This window comes from Saccostrea cucullata, unplaced genomic scaffold (genome assembly GCF_032062105.1).
Source record: "Saccostrea cucullata isolate Sc308-1 unplaced genomic scaffold, CSIRO_AGI_Scuc_v1 ctg2296, whole genome shotgun sequence".
Classification (NCBI taxonomy): Eukaryota; Metazoa; Mollusca; class Bivalvia; order Ostreida; family Ostreidae; genus Saccostrea; species Saccostrea cuccullata.
Genome location: NW_026930278.1, coordinates 222174 through 247629, shown reverse-complemented (window position 1 = coordinate 247629; position 25456 = coordinate 222174). Strand labels below are relative to the sequence as shown.

At 34.1% G+C, this 25456-nt stretch overlaps 1 protein-coding gene across 1 annotated transcript; it reads left to right on the top strand.

Moving 5' to 3' along the window:
- The first annotated feature begins 936 nt into the window (after positions 1-936).
- Positions 937-24844, top strand: LOC134283556 (serine-aspartate repeat-containing protein I-like). The gene is made up of 17 exons (XM_062766072.1): positions 937-1117; positions 1620-1719; positions 5550-5691; positions 6118-6234; positions 8353-8551; positions 9070-9199; positions 9388-9499; positions 9795-9991; positions 10311-10500; positions 10621-10698; positions 10878-11038; positions 11530-11701; positions 11851-12239; positions 12385-12463; positions 12601-12756; positions 13113-13211; positions 19663-24844. Exons 1-17 carry the CDS (start codon positions 1066-1068, stop codon positions 23206-23208), a joined length of 5919 nt encoding a protein of 1972 aa, XP_062622056.1. The 5' UTR covers positions 937-1065; the 3' UTR covers positions 23209-24844.
- Positions 24845-25456: the final 612 nt, after the last annotated feature.

Below are 25456 nucleotides of genomic sequence, written 5' to 3'. Positions count from 1 at the left end.
CAGTAAAAAGCCGTGAGATATAAATAAATAGTTTGAAGCAAAACCCGCCTGAGTTAAAAACCGTCTCCCTAAGACGGGTTTCTATGAGTGAGGATTTCACTTTCAGACACGGAAGCCGTGTCCGTGTCTTGGACATGCAGAACCCGTGCGGCTTTTTAAAAACCCGTGCGGATTCCGTGTCTTAGCCGTGCCCAAGCCGTGCCTATTCCGCCTCGAACTTTCGTACGGGAAAATATGAATTGGATAAAAATTCAATATAATTTAAATTCCAGAGCATGTACATGATATGTTGATTGAGAGAATCCTCATAAGCAACGGGTCAATAAACATATAAAAGTGAAAATGAATGTTTCCATCATGATCAAGTGTTAATATTACATTTCTGCAAAATGACATACGTTTTTCTGTTTAAATTTTGATCTATCGGTATTCTTAAAGCATCATTACATTATTCCTTTCTTATATTACCTTTTTAAAAATAAAATATTAATGAATTCGTCAACTACTATGATCCTATTCTTTTTATACACACTAAAAGTCATAAGAGTATGCTCCCTTTAAAGAGCATTTTTTCGGAGAAATAACAAATTTTAACTCAAAGAGTGGATTTTCACATGTAAAAATTCCTCTGTTCAACGTTTACCTTACCTTCATGTCGCCAATTAACTGTTTCATCAGAAAGATTTTTCCTTTTAGTAAACTGACTATTGACAAGTGAAAACATCGCTTTCTTTCGCACCATCTCCATGTAAACTAAAAATTTCCGGAAGGAAGTGCGAGAATTCTTGATTTCTATTTTTACAAAACGGAAACAAAGTAGGCCCCGTTCATGCAAAAAAAATCTGACCAATCAAACAAAGCCAAGTTGGATGAACTCGGTTTTAACTTGTGATTATTTGATTGGTCAATTTATGGATCGTGTTGAACTTTCATTGGTGTATTTCGATATAAGGGAATTCCCTCACAGCAAGGCAGTGCGACGTGCAGACAGCCATTTTCTTGTGTTTTGACGTTTTGACAGGACTTCAGCCAACATCATAAACAAAATATCAAGTGTACAGGAGAATGAGGTGGAAAACCTTCTATCTAGGACTGCTTTGTGTGTTTGTGCTGTCTGGTAAGTGGTAATGCAGTCGATCTTTTAGGTCATTCTTGCAAGACGCATGGCGTTCCTCTCCAACGTGCGCCGGTGCCAAGAAACTGATCCTTGTAATATGATAATCTCATATAAGCACGACATTTAGTCATACAGGCATGATGTCTTAACTTCATATTTTAGCTTGCTTCAGAATGAATGACATTAGAATTGGAACAAATTCTGTTTTTCTCTAGTTTTGTTAAAGGGGGGGGGGGGGGGGGGGGTGTTACACACGCCCATGCTCGTCTCGCCTAAAAATGATATTTTGCTATTTGTCACATCAGAAAACATTTCACATTCTACAATTCTATATAGTAGGTAATGAATTCAAGTAATGGAGTTATGAAAGATGCTTGCAGTACTGCACACAGCATCAAGGTTATTCTCAAAGAGAAAGTAGGCCTTTAATCAACAGAACCTGTGTGTATCTACGCATCAGTTATTTCCATGTATCCTCTCAATGTCACGTCTTGCCTTTTAGGTCTGTGTTATGCAGCTGATGAAGAAGGTGAAGTGAAAGTAGAGGATGACATTGGCAAGAGTCGTGATGCTTCCAGAACTGATGACGAAACCGTCCAGAGGTAAATAGAATTGATGCAGTGATATCACACACAAACTGGAGGAGGTGCCATTTTTAACTTCTTGGCACAATGACAAGCACTTGCAAATCTAATTAGATGCACACCTGTCTGCAGATTTATTTTCCTAAATTGAAACAGAAGTGGCAATCTGCCTCTACATGGTTGTCAATAGAAGGGAACATATGAAAGGCTGTAAGGGGTATGGGGTTCCTCTACTAATTTAAGGGGGGTGATGGGTAATATAGCAAAGTGATATAGATGGAGAAATTCCCTGGCCTATCGGTCTCAGGGACAACATTGCACTAATAAAACATGGTGTTTGCTAGAACTTAACTTTGAAAATGTTTTATAAATATTATAGAAATTAAGACAGGTCCTGTTGCAAAAGAATGTAAACTTTTCATCATTGTGTAGTGAGTCTGTCCAAAGTTACAGCATGGAAAGGAGAAGACATGTGCAGTAACATTCAATGCACATAAATCCAAATTGTCACAAGATTGGAAGGTTTCCACAGTAGACTGTACAAATACACATGTGTAGTCTGTGCTTAATTATAATACAAGTAGACATAGTGTTCTCAACATTCTCTGTCTCTCTTTGGTAAAGAAGCATGGATCATTGGTTTGTTAGATCGTTGGTTATATAGTAAATAGTTTTTCCTTCAGTCCTTGATTTGCTTATCAAAATAAAGAAATAATAGCAGGTCTTGAATGAAGAGTTTACAGACAAAGGCACAAATGAATTATAGGTAATCATCTTGACCAGGAAGGCTTGTTTCTTCTGTCTGATTATTTCTGGAACCAATACACTGTTTATATGTTAATCTATAACTATCAAGTCAAATCAGACAATATACTTATATGATATATGACTTGTATTACCGGTAAAATTTTTTCGGTTGGTAAAAAATTTCATATACAGGACCAAATGTTATTTACAAAAATTATGGCCAAAATAAATCTAATTATTAAGAGGTATGATGGTCCAGTTCCCCACAAATATCCTTTATTGACCAATTTAGCAGTAATACCTGATTAATTTTTATGTATTACAACCCTGTCATGATCGTTTTTATTCTAATTTGAATTTCCTCTGTCAAGAAATAGAGCTCTTTAGATAGCCCATACGTAGATTTGGTTGGGAAAATATTTAGATAGCTCATACGTAGATTCGGTTGGGAATTTTTTTAAAATGATTATTGAACATGAGAAACAATAATGAGTTGTTTCTGGGCTTTTAAAAAACAAATGCAAAAAGTGCATATTAGATTTAAGAAAATATTTGATCAGTGTTGTTGTATAAGTTAAATTTGAAGGAATAAATGTGCAATTGTATTTAAATGATACCTTTTACAAAGGAAAATTATATATATACCAATAACTGTGATCCATTTCAGCCAAAAATTTAAGGTTAAATTTCACAGTAAACTTTAAAATTAACCCTTTTCATTCAGTATCAGCATGATGTAGAGATTTATATAATATATATCAAAAAGTCATCTTAAAAAATTGCTTGGTCTGGAAAAATTTTATTCTTACCAGTTTTGTTTGATAAAAATTTTTAACTCTTTAGTTACTGCTATCACAAGAGAGCAATTTTATTGTAATATATATACATGTATGACTTGTATTTAAATTAAAAATGATTTTTCTGTTGTATTGAATAAGATTGCATCTGGAAATTCATCTAGAAACAGTTATTTACAATAGCATATTAAGATCAATCATTTTTATAATAAATAGGATTATGTGCATTATGTAAGTGCTGTTGTATGAGCATGATGAGTTGACCCATTAAACACACATCACATCAAGAAAAGTGTTATTTTGTATTTCATGGTGTGTAATATTGATGTCAATATTCCTGCTATTTATAAGGAATACAATTACCCACCACATGATTATGAATGGCTCTGATAATGATAAGAGGACTATCTTTAATCAGACAAGAGCAGAATTTGATGGCTTGCTGTTGATGCAGAAAGTGTTTCCTATGTGTGATTTCTGTCTGGAAAAAAAATATATAAAGAGGAGAATGGCAATTTTTGCTTACATCTGCGAGTTAGCAGCTCTTGATGTTCTGTGGCTTTTATCTCATAAAACAAATGAAAAACAGGTGGCCATTGTCTGTCAACTGGAAGATGTGTTATCTTAGGCCATTGTTGGTACAAGGATGTAGGTCTTAAGTGCAATATATGTGCACATCCTTAAATTCTAAATGGAATTGAATTTTTCCAAGTGAAATTTGATGAATTTCACCAATAAATGTGATCGTGGTGATTACAGCCAAAAATTAAGGAATAATTTCTGCATAAACTTTAACATTAAGTTTTCATTTCTTTTATCAGAAGTGTTGTTGCAGATTGAATCTATATAATATATATCAATTTCCAGTAAGTCATCAGCTTATCAACTTGTCAGATCAATATGAAGAATTTTTGGAGGCCCCTGTTGAAGTGTTCTAGTTTGATATCTGTAGCATCTGTTTCTCTTTTGTTACTTCATTACAGAGAGTTTTTATTGTATTATATATGATAAGGCCCATACATGAAGACAGATATTCGATGAGGGTAAAGGTGGGGAGATTTGAACTTCAGTCTCATGCGCCTGCACCAGTATCTCCAGGATATCCATAACATTATCAAATGAGTATCATGTAAAGTCAGATTGGATTGTTCATACATTGTGTGATGTATGCTAGCTGTCAGAGAAAGGAAACCACCTGTATCTTAGATTGGTACAGCACACAACAGACAAACTTGTGTTATACACACATCACATGCCCAAGATAAAGATTTATTTTGTTTATATTATGGTGTGTAATTATTGTAAGTGATATATTCCTGCTCATATTAAAACTACACCCCACCCCCCACCCCCCCTTTACAGCTCTCATCAATCATTTAAGAATATCTATCATATCAACACCATGATCATGTACTTATCATGCTTATAGTTACATAATTCTAAAAATTTTGTGAAATGTGAATAATATGCATGTCCCAAAATCCTGCAATGATGGAGTCATTGAAATGGAATTTTTCATCCTTTCTTGCAGGCAGTGTAAAACAGTTGTTTATTGGCGCACATATTGGCTAAAGTGAAAGAGAGTAGAACATTAGATTTACACATTCTTATTAGATAATATATTCCAGTATTTCTTGACAAAGAAATATGCCGGTCAAGAAAATGTTTGTGTGATGTCAGGGTTCATAAGAGACTTGATCTGCTTTAAAATTGTAGAAGCAAACAAACACATAACAAGTATACATCATGCTGACTTCAACAAGTACACTTGCCTATATAGAGATTAAGAGAGATGCCAGATTTTATCCAGATTATTCCACTGTTTGACTCCCACCTGGTAATTGAGATGTGATGAGTTTTTGTTCATGGTTTATGTGTGGGGGAGAATTGCAGGTGCCATATGCTTGATTGATGGACAAACATTATGTTTGAAAAATATATAAATATTGATTGCAAGAACATGTACTTGCTTAATTGGAAAGAATTTGATGTATGTTATAAATTGTAAATAGGATAATTGCAGGCACTGAATATGATCAGAAGGATAGCATTAGAACATATTTTTGATAAAAATTTTGTTCCAAAAAATCTAAGAGATGCACATGCCTCACCTCTCTTAAAAATGTGGCACTTTAAAAAGAGGTTTACAAGATTTGTGTCACATCTGATCAGAATATTTATAAAGTTATACATGTATTAGATTAAAATTAAAAGCAAATCAAATGCTTAATATTTTATTTTTTTAAAAATGTTTGGGGAGAAAAAAATGCTAGAAATCTAGGTAACAATTTTTTTTCATTTCAGAGAGGAGGAAGCCATTAAGTTGGATGGACTGAATGTTGCTCAAATGAAGGAACTCCGGGATAAGGCGGAGAAACATGCATTCCAGGCGGAGGTCAACCGCATGATGAAGCTCATTATCAACTCCCTGTACAAGAACAAAGAGGTACCATTAACTTATATACAAAATCAAAGAGGTACCATTATACAAGAACAAAGAGGTACCTATAACTTTTATGAAATCATAAAGGTACCGTTATAATACAAAAACAAAGAGATATCTTTTAGTTTATAAATACAAAACATTTAGGTACCATTAATTTAGATAATATGTCCAAAAAACATAAATGTTTCATGTTAAAAAACAAAGAGGTTTTTATTTACAAAAACAAAGAGGTACCTTATTTGAGTTAAAAAAGAAAAAAAACAAGACTGTACAAATATGGAAACTTAACTGTTAACAAATTCTATAACAAAGAACAAATTCATACTCTCTTCTTATACTGTAATTCTCTCATTTTAACTTGCAAGTTAACAAATTCCTTAACAAGTTAGCAAAAATTTGTAATGAAAATTTCATTTTGTATTTCAGATTTTCCTGAGAGAGTTGATTTCCAATGCCTCTGATGCCCTGGATAAGATTCGCTTCTTGTCACTGACAGACAAATCAGCACTAGCCGCAACGGAGGAACTGAGTATCAAAATCAAGGTATGTATTTAAAAACTTTGCTCATAAATAATATACCCAACCATTTCTTTCTATAGTTATGTTAGTGTACACAAAAACAAGATTAAGGTGGAATGACCCCTCTGCTTAAGGAGGAATGGCTATGTGTAAAGGGAGACAATTTTTTAATCCATTCCTTTATTCCATTAGAAAGAGGGGGTTCGGGGACAGGTTGAATAATAAGAATATCACTGGCAACTGTTTACATTCCTGAGAGGGGATATGCAAAAAACTGTCACAAGTACACTTAAACCATATTCTTTTACGCAAGTTTCTTCTGGGAGCATGTTATTTTGATTACTAAATAGAACTTTGAAATAGATGTTTGGCACAGTGATAAAGCAAAGCACAATTCATTAACTTCATTACACAACAAGATACACTGTTTTCCTAAAAGAGGCCTGCGGGTGTTTAGGTTCACTTAATGTGTAAACAAACCTTACTGTTCATCAAATACATTAGCCTTTTGTTGCCAGTCTGAAATATTTATACAAACTCACACAGCTCTCATTCTGTGTATTTGCTCAAACATCATTGTTTACAACAAGTGAACAGCTTTATTATAATACAGGAAGACAACTTGAAGAATTTGATGGGGATATCAAATTTCTGGGTTGTATTTTGTTATAATAAAGTCTCCTTTTCATTCAATCATAAATATACACAGGGTCACCAGAAATGACTGTGTATCATATTGTTCGCAGAGGCTGCAAAAGTTCAAAGTATAAAGAAAGCTGTATATAATGTGTATGATTATTTAGATAAACAACATCCTCCTCATAATGTTAATGTCAAGATTCATGTGGTATTATGTAAGAGTACAAAGTCAGGTGTATCAGATTGAAAATTAGACTGTTTCGATGCTTTCTTTTTTTGAAGTAATGCATATTTGAAGCCAAAGAATATATTCAAAAATTTCCAAATGACAGATTTAAAGAGTATACTTTGGTAATATTCTAAATTAAATTATGCAGCTGATTTGATAGATGAAACATTGTTATTGTATGTCGTAACTGCTGATTTTGTTTTGAGACGGTCCCCTATTGTTACATCTGAGGAGAAGCTGGTAGACCTGAAGGCAGGTAGCATGCCAGAGACTTTATTAATAGAGCAGTTATAAGGAGATGAGATAATTTATTTTGACAATAACACAATTTCTTTCTATGCAGTTGCTTTAGAGATACATTGCTCTGTTGGTAATCATCAGAGTTAAAATTATTGTTGAGATAAAATGCAAATTATTTTTAAGTAAGATTCAAGAAGCTTAAAAAAAATTGCAGATGTCAAGAGTTGTTGATCAGTGAAATATTTCAGAGTATTAATAATAAGGTAGCATATTTATGAATCCTTGAACAGTGGGGAATTTGATCATGGTTTTGCAATACTTATGCCTAGATTCTAATTAAATTGAGCTGTTTACGATGCAAGTGTTCTATAGCTGCAATGGGGAGTCGAAAGATTTCCACATCTGTTGGCAATAGAGGGGAACAAAAAATAGAAATAATTGTAGATACAGAGATTAGGAAAAGAGCGTTTTACCTGCAGCATACTGCACACTTCTAATGACTGAGTAAATAAAGTCACCACTGTGATATTCCAATGACTTATAAAGATGAAAGCAGGTTGAAGATACTTTGAAATGGCAAAAAAAAATCCTTGGAATCAATGTCAGAGATGAACTAGCTTTGATTTCTAGATGTCAAAATGAATTACTGTAGATTCCCAAACAAGATTTGTAGTACAGCGTACTATCATCTGTAAATGTATAAGTGTATAATGTTATATAATTAACGTAGAGGTAGGAAAGAAAAATTGTAGAACAATTTACAGTTAAAATGAAAAATCCTGTTTCTTATAATTTACCACTTAATTCAGTTCTCCTCCTCCCTATACATATAGCTACCAAACCCAATTGCTCAATAATTTTAAAAGGTGTATACAATTTCCATATATGTATAGATCATATTCATTGTACTTCTGCATTGAACTAAATCAGCTGCAATTAACAGAATAGTATTTAGAACACTTTGAAACTGGTAAAGGTGAGATTTTTATGTGATCCTTAATAATTTTTCTCAAATTTTTTTCTTTAAATTTCAGGCTGACAAAGAGAATCATGTCCTACACGTCACAGACACAGGAATCGGTATGACCCACAATGATCTGGTTAACAACCTGGGTACCATTGCCAGATCCGGTACCAGCGAGTTCCTGACCAAACTCGGAGAGGCGGAGTCACAGACGGAGATGTCCGATCTTATTGGACAATTTGGTGTCGGGTTCTACTCTTCTTTCCTTGGTAAGATATGCCTTCATTTCCATAAACAAATTGGTCTGTGTTAATGAAAGATGTTCAGTGTTTGATGAAGAATAGCAGAAATTCATTTAATCTGCCACATTTTACTGTACAGCATTTGATATTTGGTTATTAAAAACAAATAGTGGTGATAGATAGCTTAATTATGATGAAATAGTTAATGGATATTAACATACTTGAATGCCTTGTGGTACATTTATTTGATCATCATCAGTAATAACATTTACTTTTTGGTCCTGATGGTAAACATGTGATTATTTGACAATTGAGGAAAATTATAAATTGGGCTATTACAATAAATTATAAAGAAATGGATAAAATATTCAGTATGCACCTGTTTCAATCATGTTTATCATGTGTTAATGTTTTAGATCTAACTCTGAAAGATAATCAGAATTTTTTGTCACTTTTAATAATCTGAATTAAATATTCAATATGCACCTGTGAATTAATGTTTGTCATCCAAGTTTGAAAATTATTGACACTTTTCTGCCTAACAGTTGCTGATCGCGTCATTGTAACATCTAAAAACAACGACGATGAGCAGTATGTCTGGGAGTCGGACTCTGAAAGCTTCGCTGTTGCTAAGGATCCCCGCGGTAACACTTTGGGCAGAGGAACAACAATCAGGTATTGAGGTCACATAGCATCTAGTGGACTTTTTTCTTTATTTCTTAAAAAAAAAATCATTCTAAATAAGTAAGCATAGTACTGCTGTATAGTCTCTGAATTTTTGGCAGGGAAACAATTTCTATATCATGGATAAAAGATGACTGTTCTCAAATTGAATCTCATTGTTGTTTTGTTATCTTTTGCAGTCTTCATCTGAAGGAAGAAGCACATGACTTCTTGGAAGAGAACACACTGAAGGAGCTTGTCAAGAAATATTCCCAGTTTATTAACTTCCCCATCTACATCTGGGCCAGCAAGGTACATCAAACAGTTCATATGTTCTTTTGATGGATATTGATTGCTTGAAAATAATTCTCTAGTGGCATTCCTGATTTTTTATGTCTTCATTTGACTCTCGTGTTTTAATAAGGAGGAATAATTGATTCTGTGCTTACAAATTGCAAACTAAAGATTTTTTTCCCTTAAAAAAGTGCATGAAAATAAGTTTTTTTCCTCTCTGTGCTTACATACCAAGTACTTAAATTAACCTGAATATTTCACCTGTGTACTTACTTCACTTTACCTGACCAATGATTTTCGATTTAATCCTTAGACTGAGGAAGTTGAGGAGCCTATTGAGGAGGAGGAGGAAACCAAGGAGGAGGCAGCTAAGGATGAGGACAAGGAGGAGGATGAGGAAGGAAAGGTAGAGGAGGAGAAGGAGGAGGACAAACCCAAGACAAAGAAAGTGACCAAGACTGTGTGGGACTGGGAGCTGATGAACAGCGTCAAACCAATCTGGACCAGAAAGTAAGGAACTGTTTAAATCTTTTAGTTTTGTCAGGCATTTGACATTATTTGGTGCCACTGTCTTAATTCATTCTGTCCGACATTTGACGTTTATTACTTTGACTCCCAGAGTGAGCCTTATTATCATGATTGTACAAAAAGAATCGTGAAAAAGCAGCTTCCTTTAGTATTGGTGTCATTGTGCAGTGGTTTCAACCATAAAATTTCCACTGAAAATACACAACACAGTATACTGATTAGAATAGCAAATTGAATATAAAGTAATAGTGCTTTATTAACAGAAACATCTTTATAAAATTTTTGTCATCGACGTTTATAGATCTGATGATGTGACAGATGAGGAGTACAATGAGTTCTTTAAGTCCATCAGTAAGGAGAGTGAGCCTCCCCTGGCCAGGACCCACTTCACAGCCGAAGGAGAGGTCACCTTCAAGTCCATCCTGTACGTCCCTAAGTCCTCACCCCACGACATGTTCTCCAACTATGGCAAGAAAATGGAATCCATCAAGGTGGGTTACATATGAAATGATACCAATTGTGATGATTTGCAGGTACATTGTAATAAAGAATGCTTGATGTGGACTCTCTTATATTCTCTTTTATCTTACAAGTGTTCTTTCCCATTGTAGATGTATGTCAGAAGAGTTTTCATCACTGATGACTTTGAGGATATGATGCCTAAATACCTCAGTTTTATTAGGGGAGTTGTAAGTAGATTTCTCTGAGTTTTTGCCTTTAAAACCACCTGTGTGTTATTCTTATGTGATTTTATAATCTCCACCATGAAAATATTGCTTTGCAAAATTTGAAAAATTAGTTTGTTTAGATTATTATCATTTGCCCTTGTTGAATTGCTTTTCTCAGGAAGTATTTGATTATACTGTAGGTTGACTCTGATGATCTTCCACTGAACGTTTCCCGTGAGACCCTCCAACAACACAAACTCCTGAAAGTCATCAAGAAGAAGCTGGTGAGGAAGACCCTGGACATGATCAAGAAGATCGGCAAGGACGACTACGAGAAGTTCTGGAAGGAGTACAGCACAAAGTATGTATAGAAATGTCACTGATCTAGTAGAAGAGTTTGAAAAAAAAATCTACTGTAAATTTCAATATCTAAATGCAAGCAGGTTATGAAAATCGAATGAACATTTGTAGAAATTTATGGAAACCAGTAATTGAAAACAGATCAGGCGAGAGAAATTTTAAGTCAACAATCTCTGTTGTCTAACAATTCTCCGTGGTTAAGAGTTACTGCCCTTTGACTGTAATTGTTAAGCATTCATACCATGCAGTGTAAAAATTTAACCCATGATCCCAGACTTTGAGTTCGATGGTGAACTACAAATGTTCTCATTGAAATTATGCTCTGGAAGATAAATGTTTGACAGCAGTCTACCATTGTCAAGATTTTATTTCTGTCAATGATGTATAGTTGTCTCACAATTCTACAAACTGTGATATTCAGTGTTACAAGCCTGTTAACATTCATTGGATAATCTTTGTTCCATACCCTATATGATTTGTTCTTCCTTTCAGCATTAAGTTGGGAGTTATTGAGGATCAGTCCAACAGGACCAGACTGGCTAAACTGCTCAGATTCTACTCCTCCAACTCAGAAACAGAACAGACCAGCCTGCCAGAATACATTGAGAGGATGAAGGAGAAGCAGGAGGCCATTTACTTCATCGCTGGAACCAGCAGGAGTGAGGTCAGAAACAAAAAAAAAATAATATCAATATTTAAAGGTTTGATTTGAATAATTGTGAAAAGCTCCCACTTTCATAAAATAAACTTGGTGTTTGCAGTTACTGTTGAGGTAAGGGAATAATATGTTTTTTGTTTTTTTTTTAAATTCAGGTTGAGAAATCTCCATTTGTGGAACGTTTGCTTAAGAAAGGCTATGAGGTGCTTTACCTTGTTGAACCTGTTGACGAATACTGCATCCAATCCCTCCCCGAGTTTGACAGCAAGAAATTCCAGAATGTTGCCAAAGAAGGCTTGAAGATTGACGATGACTCGGAAAAGACCAAGGAGCGCAAGGAAGCCATGGAGAAGGAATACGAACCACTGACCAAATGGCTGCAGGAATTGGACGCTCTTAAAGAGAAAATCAGCAAGGCCACTGTATCTGACCGCTTGACCACCTCTCCCTGCGCCCTGGTAGCCAGTACTTATGGATGGTCTGGAAACATGGAAAGAATCATGAGATCTCAGGCTTATGCCAAACAACAGGACCCCTCACAACAGTAAGTCCCCTCTCCCATGATTCATAATTTAAGTTTCCTGTTTAAAGCATTTCAAAAGTTATAAAATATCTTAGACATGATCAGGGCAATTTTCAGTCAAGTAGTTTTGGTTTTGTGTCATTTTGAATGTTTTTCTTTATTATAGATTTTACTCAACTCAGAAGAAAACATTAGAAATAAATCCCAGACATCCTCTAATCAAGGAATTAAAATCAAGGGTTGAGGTAGGTACTTTAAAAAAAAAAATGAATTCTGCAATGGTGCATCCTAATATTCTCTAAAAATTTTATTTAAAATCTGAAGAAAAAAGCCTTAGTGGCATTTGTATCACCCTTGAATTGTTATTATATATTTTGTGCAGGCGAATGCTGAAGACCAAATTGCCAAAGACCTGGCTGTAGTTATGTTTGAAACGGCCACTATTAGATCTGGATATGTCCTACAGGACACAGCTGGGTTTGCTGAAAGAGTTGAACACATGTTGAGGGAGGCCATGAACATTCCACAAGATGCCAAGGTAAGTCGTAAAGGTCATTCTTGATGTGTTTAAAGAATCTTATGATTTGAGGTATCAAGGGTAAAATTCTGAAAGGATAAGTTGGTGAGACTTGGTGGGAAACAAATTGGCATGTCCATAATATTCAAGATATCTGAAAGATACCACAGTGCAACTGTATCTTCTGTTTATGTCTTTATCCATAGTGAACCACCTGTTAAAAAAATGTGTTTGATTTTCTTGAAACCAACAAAAAGTCAAATACAGTCAGAAAATTTTTTGAAGGGGAGTTACTCTGGAATATTTGACAAAATATTTTAATAGTTATCCCTTTGCCATTTACTTTGATGAAATTTGACAATATTTTCTGTTTGTAGATTGAAGAAGAGCCAGAAGAAGAGGAGTCAGCTGAGGAAGAGAAGGCAGAAGAAGTTAGTGATGATGATGAAGGTGCCAGTGATGACGATGATGATAAGGTAAGATAAACTTCAGACACAGTCTTCTCACTGAGAAAAAGGTCTTGTTTTATGCTTTACCTTTCTAGAGTTATGGTTCTTGTTCTCTATATTCTGCATATATTGGATCTATTTTCTGAATGATATGACCTTTTACTGCGGAATTTGATGAGAATAAAGATTTTAAAATCGCTTCTTTATTTGGAAATTGAAAATAATAAATATTTTTATTGGATGTGAAGTAGAGTTTAAAATTTCAAGAAAGGAAAGAATTTTATAAAAACAGGATTGTGTGAAAATATAGAGAGCAAGTTAGTTAAATGAGATTTTGAAAAAAAAAGTTTTTGTTTTTGCATGATTGACAATGAGTGATGTTGACTTAGATCTTATATATCCCATCATTCCATTCAGCTTTGCCTGTGTTTGTTACCAACATTCACCTTCTAAAAAAAAAAATCAACAAAATTTTCAAATTTTTCAGCATGATTTTATTGTTTTGATGCATGATAGCTCCTCTTGGACAAATCATCATGCGTGGCTTATTGTGACAGCCCATAGAATAGAAGTCACTAAATTGTTCCATCACAGTAACTCATTAAAACACAACACAGGCGACGTAATATGGGATGATGGGAGAAAATTCTTTAAAATGAAAGTTTTATTTTGCTCTGAAAGTCACTCTTAGAAAATATGTTTTAATTATAAAGGACTTTTACTTGTCTGCAATGCATTTTAGGATACTTAGAAAAAATAAAATATGGTCCAAAGAAGGCCTAAAATTTGATTAAAGCATTTTTCTTATTTTCATAAGTTAAAAAGTAATTCAACAATTGAAAGTAGAGTCAGAGAGCTCAAATAAAAACAAAAAAATTTGTGCAATGATCTGTTGAATAATTTTGAGATTTCACTATAAGGAATAGAGAAGGAAAATTTAGCTGAATTTTCTCCCATCTGTTTATTTCAGAAATCAGAAGAAAAGAAAGATGAAGCCAAGGATGAATTATAACCCAGGATTCTCATAGCAATCATTTTTCACCACTCTCATTCATTTTCCACCCAGACAGACCAAAATGAATTTTAGTGCTATGTCTATGATGTCAAACTTTAAACAAGAATTCCATTTTTATGTGTTATGCAAAAAATCTTGCGACAATTTTTCACAAAGTTGTGATTGACTGAGAAAAGCAATACGTTGAAACATTCTCTCAAGAAGACTTTTCCATTTTCTGAATGTGTTATGTGATTAGATAATTTTTGTAAATTATATTTATGTGATACATGTATATGCGAGTGTGTGTGTACATATATGTTTCCATGTCTGAGCCGTTTGTTGATGGGTTATTTTGTACTTAGATACTTACAGAGTATGAATGTTAAGATTGAGTGTGTTTTTGTTGTTGTCAAACATGTTCATTCAACACACACTAACAGTTCTACCCCATACTGACCTGCATAATGATGCATCCATTGTTCTGATTTCATTTGGGAAGCTTTTCATGCAAAGGGACCATATTCTACTTATAGAAATCAAATAAATTAAGGAATAGCATTTAATGAAAAACTCCAAAGAAGTGCTGATAATTGTTTCAGTATCTCTGCTGTTAGGTGATATGATAGTGTGTGTATTGTGTACCTGCAGTAGGTCCAGATTCTCAGAGTCTATATTTTTCTTGTTTTTTGAATAAAAAACATTAAATATGATGTATGTTTGTTTAAATTTCTTGTCTTCTATCCAGAAATTTTGTGATGTGTCCCAGAAATTACGTGCAGGTTGGCGTTACATGTAACAGTTTTACTGACATTCTAGGCTATCTTTAAAAAATGGTTTGGTTGCCCTACTGTTTGACTAAAGTGGCTAGACTCAAAACTTTTTCTTCCATTCCAGGACACATTTTTTATTTCACTTGAGTTTACTCAGGTGATCTATTGCTGTATGTTCTTGTACGTTGTTTTGCGTCATGTGTTGACATTTTCAGCACTCATTTGCAACCACTCAGCGAATTTTGGCATAAAGCATCTACGGGTAAAGGGAAACAAAAATTATGACATTGATGGTCCCTGGCCTCTTACGGCCCGAGGGGTCGGGCAAAAACAACTTAAATTAATGCAATCCTTAAAAATCTTCTTTACTCCTGGACATCAAGCATTTAAACTGTTGGCATTAATGTAATCAGTATTAAGTCTTCTATCAAAATTATGAAGTTCATGGGCCAGGGTCAGTTGTTCTAGTGCTAGTGCAGGGCTAAATGGATCATATAGTGAAAATGCATTATTTCTAGGGAAATTTTTCTTCTCTGCTCCTGGGCATTAAATAAACTAACCAAGTACATAGTTAATTAAAATAAGGATGCCTCTTCCAAGATTGTGAAATTCATGGCCCCAGGGTCAGGGTTTCTTGTGCTAGGGCAGCGCTATGTAGATAATATAGTGATGCATTGATTCTTTAAAAATCTTGTCTGCTCCTGGGTATTAAATAAGCTAACCAAGTACACAAATAAGGGTGCTTCTTTCAAAATTGTGAATTTCATGACCCAACGGTCAGGCATTCTGGTGTTATGAGGCTCTTATGAATATTATATAGTGAAAATCCAAGAATTCTTTGAAGATCTTTTTCCTCTGCTCCTGGGTATTATGCCAATGATCTTGGTACATATTTATTATGAAGAAAGGCACCTCTTTCTAAATGGTTAATTTCAGGGCCCCAGGGTCAGGGGTACCGAGGGAGGGGGGGGGGGTACAAAGTCTGAAAATAATTAATGCTTTGAACCTGCTCTTCGGTATTAATCAACTATTTAAGATGAAATAAAAGAAGATGGGCGTATAAGGCGGGCAGAATGCCTATAGCGCGACAGATAAGAAGGGGAAAAAATTAATGTCAATTATATCCAAATTTTATGTCATATCTCATCTAATATTAAAGAATACTTAATGTAAAATTTCTATAATTTACAAAGATCTCACAAAAACTGAAAATATTTGCCCGTGAAAAAGCATACACAGACTTAAAAGAACAAAAACGATCATTTTTTCATACTTTAACAAAATTTTTCACTGTGAGTGGGTCTTCGCTCCATTTTTTTGAAAGATAATTCTAATAGTTTGCGATAAAATATATATTTTTTGGTTTACAAAAAAAAATGGAGGGAAGACCCACTATACCTTAAAAAAAACACTTTTATGACAAAACAATCGCATCTTTCCGAGAAATACTTCAAGTCCATTAAGTCAAAGGTCATATCACAAACATGATTTAAATGCCACTACAACACATGAGCCATGTAGCATAGTGGTTAGCGCGTTAGTCTCAAAGCAGTCTGAAACTTTGGTATTTTATTGCTGGGGTTCGAATCCCACGAATACCATATGAAAAATTTTTATGAATGAAATTTTTCAAAGAGAGTTATTTTTCTGAGAAAAAAAAAATTTCTCATAATTTCATAAATTTCAATAATGAGATGTAAATTTAAATACTCAATTTACATATCAAATGTGATTTCTTAATATCTGATGCTATAGGCATTCCGCCCGCCTTATCCGCCCATCTTCTTTATGATAAAATTTTGAAATATGTGGCCTCAGGGTCAGTGGTTCCTGTGGGTTGGGGTGCACAACAAGTTATAAAGTGAAAATACACTTATTTAATTGTTGGACAGTTGTTACATGATACTCGGGTGACCTACACATATAAGGGCTTCTTGTGGACTACTCATCGCATGAACAAAGATGTTGCAATTTTGTAGGAAAAAAGATTTTCCCACCTACTAACTGAATAATTGTCAGGAGAGAGCAAGCAAACAATATTTTAAACATATGAGACATGTCTGTGTCTTTCACAATATAGCAACTTCCTTGTTAGTAACGCCTTCCTTTGTTAGGAACAAAATCAGAGCAGGTTCCTTTTTTTCAGTTTTTGCTAATCTACACATCATTTTGTATACTTGTAATAAGGAAGAAGATGCAATGGTAATGAAATTTATAGCCTAGCTTTAGTGTAAATGTTCTCGTACATTGATGCCTATTTTTTCAAAAATGGGTAAAGATCTGCAGAAGCCTAAAAAGTTTCTCCATGATAATGATTTGTGATTGGTTTAATTAAAACAAGTGTAACTAAGATTTACCTCAAAAGTTCATTTCAACAGAAATCAGGCTCTGAGATGACTGTGCTTCAAGTTTTAGTTAATTGAAGATTCTTATTTCACTCGTCTTTTATAGTGATGAACATCAATGATATTCATAAGATACAGGTATTTAGAAAAAAGGAAAAAAACCTTCATAAAGTGTTCTGTTCAAAAGAAAAATAGCATGACTTTACCATCCCCCACCCCGATTTGCAAATGAAGTTGCTTGAAATGTATATGCTGATGATAAGACCTTGTTATCAAAAACAAAAGACATATAATTATAATTGAAAATGCCTGCAGACCATCCATCCCTGTCCCAAATGATAAAAATAAATACATTTATGATTTTAAATCAAGGAAATAATGGAAATGGTAAATTATGAAAATTGAACTCCTGTCTCTTGGCAAAAATGAAGTCCTTTGAATTTACGAAGTTAATCCTTTTTCAAAAAAATGTATTTTAAAAAAAATTAAGCTTCGTATTTTAACACTATTAAAATTAATATTTAAAACTATTGTGAAAATGAAGAATGTAGTCCTTTAATACTTTCAAACTCATGATATTTGGCTTAGTAACAGTGTTTTACCTAGTAAATGGAAGGCTAATTTTGTCCAAAGGTCACAACATTTAAATGCGCATGAATCTAATTTTCTATAAATATTTTATTTTAAACAAGCTCCATTTATTTTTCTGTAGATTTTTATTACATTTTTTATGGATGGCTTTAACCCGGAATTTAAACTAGATACATCTAGTTGAGGCATGTAATCGAAAGCCTTGTATTCATGTGTACAATCTTTACAAACCGTCTCAATCTTTTTTAAATAGTCTAATACAAAAGGTTATCTGAGATCACTTATGATTTACAAAACGTGTTATTTTTGGGGGGCAAAGATAACATTCAGCGAAACCCTACAACAGGGAAGTAGGAAAGATTTTTCTTCAAGTTATTTTTGTCCTTATAGAGCTGTTTTTAAATTCTATTAATTTCCTCTTGCACTTCGTCGAGCTACATGAGACAACTTGTTCATATATAATTGGGTAATTGTATTTTTTCTATCATACTTCAAAATGATGTTTTTCCCGGAAAATGTACTTCTCTCCCGGTAGAAAATCTTCTTAGATTTCTATGAATCTTGTAAAGTAGACACCAGGACATAATAATGTAAACAGACAACAAAATGCAAGTGACGTTCAAGAGGGTAGTACTTGTGTAATAATAAACTTGATATACAACAGGGTAAGCGACAGCGAGGTAATGTCCGTGTCATTGTTTAAAATGAAACCAGAATAAGGTCCTTCATTCCAGATATAGTATTGTGTGCTAGAAGATTGCTTTAAATTCATTATTTAAAGCATATTCAGTGTGCTAAGTACATAAGAAATGTACATAGTAAGAACAGAATCTCAAAAATCTAACCTTGTTTTTCAGTCTAAACATCTAACAGTCAAACTTGCCTGAATCAAAAATTAATTCAATACAATTAATTTAACAAAGGCTTCAGAAATCTTGATTTTATGGGCAGGGTGATCTGGGCATGTTGGAAAAGGAGAGTTATTGACGGTAAGATATCCCCTCCCCCATTCCCCATTTACTGTATAACATAGTATACATTTAACACGTAAATCAGTATCGTGTATCAAATACAGCTATATACATGTACCTGTAGTGTTTTCTATACGCAATGGACATGGAGTTTTGAATATCGATCAGATACTTGCAACATACAATATGTAGCTTTAGTTTTCAAATGGACAAGCCCGTTGAAATGAGAAGATTTTGAGTACCATAAGTTAAAAGTTTGCGTAAAGAATTCGCAAACTACTAGTATATGTCCTCAAGCAGCAGATTCCAATGATAATGTCAAGGCCATGTAATAAAGGTCAATTATTTTATATTTTTGAAGTTCATGGATATAATTTTTACTGCACGTTTGAGCATCTGGAAACATGCATGGTAATTTCATTGATGACATCGCATGTATCAGTTCATCTTCAAAATAGTAAGTATTTTGCTAACAGGCTTTATAATATGAATTAAAATGACGTAAATAAGCAGGGTGTTTAATATTTCATTTTGGCATTTTATTCTGATAGAAGAACAACATATAGAAGATACGAAAATCTGTGAAGTTTCCAGTTTTAGAACTTTTGATTCAGAATTAATTTTACGAAAAAAAAAAAATGCATTTCTTTGTTTATAATTGAATAATTTTCGAAATGATTTTTTTATATAAATAATTCTCAGCTATATGAATTTTCTTAGGGGCATAAAAAATCATGAATCGACAAAATAATGATAAGATAGCTTTGTCTGTATGCTCAATTCTTTTATAATTGTTATTTTCAGTTTTCGTGTGGATCAAATTGCCAACCTCGTAGAAAGCTGCTCTGGTTTGGCGAGGACAAGAATAAGGACAGTGATGGTGATGGTATTCCCGATCACCTAGACGATGACGATGACAACGATGGAGTCCCTGATAACAAAGACAATGACGACGATGGTGATGGCATAAGTGATGATAAAGAATACTGCGATAAGGACGGTTGTAAGAACTTGAAAGATTCCGACGGAGATGGAATTCCAGATCATCTTGACAATGACGATGATGGTGATGGCATTCCAGATGACAAAGAAAAAGATACCGATGGGGATGGAATTCCTGATTACTTAGATGACGATGATGATAATGACGGAATTCCTGATGATCAGGATGATGACGATGATGGTGATGGTATTCCGGACAAGAAAGAGGATTCAGATGGAGATGGCATTCCAGATCATTTGGATAAAGATGACGATGGTGATGGCATTCCAGATGACAAAGAGAAAGACACTGATGGAGATGGAATTCCTGATTATTTGGATGATGACGATGATAATGATGGAATTCCAGATTCCGAAGATGACGATGATGACGGAAATGGAATTCCCGACCACTTAGAAATTGACAGCGATTGGGATGGAATTCCTGAATACTTGGATGATGATGACGATAATGACGGAATTCCTGATCATTTAGACAAGGATGACGATGGAGATGGTGTCGCAGATGATAAAGAGAAAGATACCGATGGGGATGGAATTCCAGATTATCTTGATGACGATGACGACAACGACGGAATTCCAGATGTTGACGATGATGATAGTGATGGTGATGGCATACCTGATAAGCTTGAGGTTGACACAGATGGTGATGGAATTCCAGATTATCTTGATGATGATGACGACGGAGATGGGATTCCTGATGCTCAAGACAATGACGATGATGGTGATGGAATTTCGGATGACAAAGAGAAAGACACAGATGGCGATGGAATACCAGATTATTTGGACGATGATGATGATGGAGATGGAATTCCAGATAGTGAAGATAATGATGATGACGGTGATGGAATTCCCGACAACAAAGAGAAAGACAGAGACGGTGACGGAATTCCTGACCATTTAGATGATGACGATGATGGCGATGGAATTCCAGATGATAAAGAGAAAGACACTGATGGGGACGGTATTCCAGATTATCTTGACGATGATGATGATGGTGACGGAATACCTGATCATCTTGATAAGGATGACGATGGTGATGGAATCCCAGATGATAAAGAGGATTCAGATAATGATGGTATTCCAGATAATCTTGATAATGACGACGATGGAGATGGGGTTCCAGACGATAGAGAAAAAGATACCGACGGAGATGGAATTCCAGATTATCTAGATGACGACGACGACGGTGATGGAATTCCAGATGATAAAGATAACGATGACGATGGTGATGGAGTTGCCGACAATAAGGAAGACTCAGATGGTGATGGTATTCCAGATCACCTCGATAATGATGATGATGGTGACGGAATTCCTGATGACAAGGAAAAGGATACTGATGGGGATGGGATTCCAGATTATCTAGATGATGATGATGACGGTGATGGAATTCCTGACGATAAGGATAAGGATGATGATGGTGATGGAATTTTAGATGATCAGGAAGATTCGGATGGTGATGGAACCCCCGACCACTTGGACAATGATGATGATGGAGATGGAATTCCAAATGATAAAGAAAAAGACACAGACGGTGATGGAATACCAGATTATCTAGATGATGATGACGATAATGACGGAATTCCAGATTCTGAAGATGAAGATGCAGATGGTAATGGTATACCAGACTACAAAGAAAAAGATACGGATGGAGACGGCATCCCTGATTATTTAGATGATGATGACGACAATGATGGCATTCCGGATCATCTTGATAATGATGATGACGGCGATGGAGTCTCTGATGACAAAGAAAAAGATACAGATGGTGATGGAATCCCAGATTATCTTGATGACGATGATGACAATGATGGTATTCCAGATGATAAAGATAATGATGATGATGGTGACGGAATTCCAGATAATCAAGAAGATTCAGATGGTGATGGAATACCCGACAGTCTTGATAAAGATGATGATGGAGATGGCATTCCTGACGAAAAAGAAATTGACACTGATGTTGATGGAATCCCTGATTATTTAGATGACGATGACGATAATGACGGGATTCCTGACGAATTAGACGATGATGATGACGGTGATGGTATCCCTGATGATCAGGAAAAAGACACTGACGGAGATGGTATTCCAGATTATTTAGATGATGATGACGATGATGATGGAATACCAGATGCTCAAGATAAAGATGATGATGGCGATGGTATTCCAGATGACAAAGAGAAAGACACTGACGGTGACGGCATTCCTGATTATCTCGACGACGATGACGATGGTGATGGTATTCCAGATGACCAGGATAAAGATGATGACAGGGATGGTATTCCAGATGATAAAGAAAAAGACACGGATGGAGATGGTATTCCTGATTACTTAGATAAAGATGATGATGGCGATGGTATTCCTGATGATAAAGAAAAGGACACGGATGGCGACGGTGTTCCAGATTATTTAGACAAAGATGATGATGGGGATGGAATTCCGGATAATCAAGAAAATGACGATGATGGAGATGGTATCCCCGATGACAAGGAAAAGGACTCTGATGGAGATGGAATTCCAGATTATTTAGATGACGATGATGATAATGACGGAATTCCAGATCACCTAGATAAGGATGATGACAATGACGGGATCCCGGATGACAAAGAGTTGGACACAGACGGTGATGGAATCCCAGATTATCTGGACGATGATGATGATAATGATGGAATTCCTGACAGTCAGGATACTGATGCCAATGGAAATGGTATTCCAGATTTTATGGAAAAAGACACAGATGGTGATGGCATTCCAGATTATCTAGACGATGACGATGACAACGATGGTATTCCAGACGATGAGGATGACGACGATGATGGTGATGGTATTCCTGATGATCAAGAGGATGCCGACAATGATGGAATTCCAGACCACTTGGACACAGATAGTGATGGTGATGGGGTTATAGACAAACTTCCAGATCTAGATGGTGACGGAATTCCTGATAAATTTGATAAAGATGATGATGGCGATGGAATTCCAGACGTTCGAGAAGGCAAGAAAATTATTCCTTCGAAAATTTCTAAATCTAATAATCCAAAATCTAAAACTAAAAATGACGATGAAGACGACGATGATGATGATGACGAAAACGATAGTCAAAAATCTTTATTTTCTAGAATTGTGACCTCTGTTAAAGAAATGGTTTTTCCAAGTGGTGATTCATCGGAGGATAAGTCTAAAAATCTCAAGAAAAATCCCAATCCAGCAAGAATCAAAAATAAGGGAAAACAGTTAAAAGGACATGAAGAAGAAATTGATCTCGTAGACTTGGTAACAAGTGCTTTTTCTAGTGAAGACGACAAGACCAACAAAAAAGGGAAGAATAAACAGAGGAAACCTACATGAATAGTTTCAACAAGTTTGTTTACTTACAATTCTCATGAAAATTAGAGAAAAGGGGTATGTTCTTATGATAATAATAAGTTTCAACATTGTTTTGTCTTTTACTATTCTTAATTAGCATCATAATTTTATCTATATTCAAAAACAAAGAAAAGTGATATCGAAAAATAATTACGAAAAGAGTTTATGGATTTTTTTTTCTAGTGTTGGTTTGTTTTCCATTATAAACTATATACCTAATTTTCTTTTTTAAGTGTTTTGCATTTTTTTAAAGACGTTTAAACAAAAACTTTTAAAAAAAATATATAACATTTGCACCTTCATTAAACATTCCCCTTAGGTTTCAACGAATCTTTCAAACACTTTGTTTTATTTCTATTGCTGGGCTGAATATTTTACTTATGATTATATTAAATGGTTTCACTCCTTAATTGTTTTGTTGTCAACATTTTTTTACTTTAAAGAATCTTATGGGCATTAGTTTTAAAATACTTATAAATTGTATAATATAAATATATTTCTAAAAATGATATCTTTTGTAAGCAATTTTTTTTTTCAATCAATAATATTAAGGATGTGTATGTGCAGGCAGGATGATTGAAATTTATATGATGGTAAGTTTATTTTACATGTTGTCCGTTTTTGTAAAGTGAGAGAATTTATTTCTTATTATTTTAAATATTTGTATATGTATTAATAAGATTATTTATTTTTTAAATCGTATTATACAATCTGAAAAGTTAAATTAAGTTGAAATGAAATTAGTTTTACACCACGTATTTTCGCTATTTGTATACTTTATTTTAATTGTATGGCATTAATGTGAAAATAATAGTAATTCCAGTGTTTATTTTCTCCAAAACACCTGATGTAACAGCTGGCTCTGTTGACCACAATAAAAACTTATTTTCTCCTATATAATATAACGAAAGGTTTTTTTCATTAAAAATTTTTTGTACACAAAAACAATACTAATTGTTCTGACTACTGGTGTTATTACATACTGTATAAGTGAAAAAAAAAAAACTCATTGTACATGTATTGTATTTGAAAGATTTATTTATGTGTGTGTTATATAGTACACAATTAATACTGACTTTGCAATAGAATTGAATTTTTAAGTGTTTGTTCGAAAATTGTAAGTATTTGGTGCCATAACTATTTTTCTTCCTATTGTTAATTGCAGGAATATCGCCCGGCTTTACTATTCAGTTAAAAAGTATGAACTACACTTTACATGGCTAAAAATATTCCAAGAAACTCAAATTTTGAAATTTAGGTTTGAATCAATTCATGATCACTCTTGTATTTTTTATTCTTTTAAACAAAAAATATTTTAACTAATTTAACAAAACAGGTCCACTTCATTATTATTCATTTTTTTTTAATTTACGTGACTCAATGTCTTTGTTGTCAGAAAAACAGAAAGTCAATTGAATTTTATATAATTTGATATATATTTTTTATGAAAATGGAAATCTTTCAACCTAATTTTGAAAAGGACTTTAAAAAATTTAATGCCAAGCGACTTTCAAATTCCACAAAACTTCATCAAAACATGTGTTGTGTGAATGTGTGTACACTTAGAATATTTTGTTTGTAAGATTCTGACCTCATTAATAAAATACTCTGAATCATATTCTTTGTATTGTGTTCTTGATAATACATGTAAGACAATTATGTGTCTGGTCGTTTCAGAAATTAGCTTATCTTTTCTTTCGCTAGCTTTCCCGATTACTATGCTTTGGGGTTATTCATTAATTTAAGATTTTATTACTGTATCGTGTTTTGGCTGACATGTTTTATACCAATGCTAAGGCCTTTGTATTTACTGAATTTAAAATACAGCACTGAAGGTTCCCACTACCTGATCCATACAAAGGTGACCGGTCAAAGGGGCATCTTTACTCTTCCTAGGCACCTTATTCCACCAGGAGAATTCCAGGGGTCGGTGTTTTATTTTTTCTTTTATATTTGTATTGTTTATTGCATTGCATTGCAGGCATGCTGTACGCTTTGTTCCCCAATCCCTTTGACTTTTTATTTTCAAAGTTTCAGATACCATTTACATGATATTATGTTTTAATGTAAAGCTCTCGTTCTGATCTTTGCAATGCAAAATTTTGGTGGACAAACTGGAAAAAAAAACAGAATCGGTTTTTAAAAAGACCAAGATTTAATTCTTGTTATGACTTAATGCATGAAATCATTTTAAAATATCTAAGGTAAAGTTAAACAAGATGTTGTAATA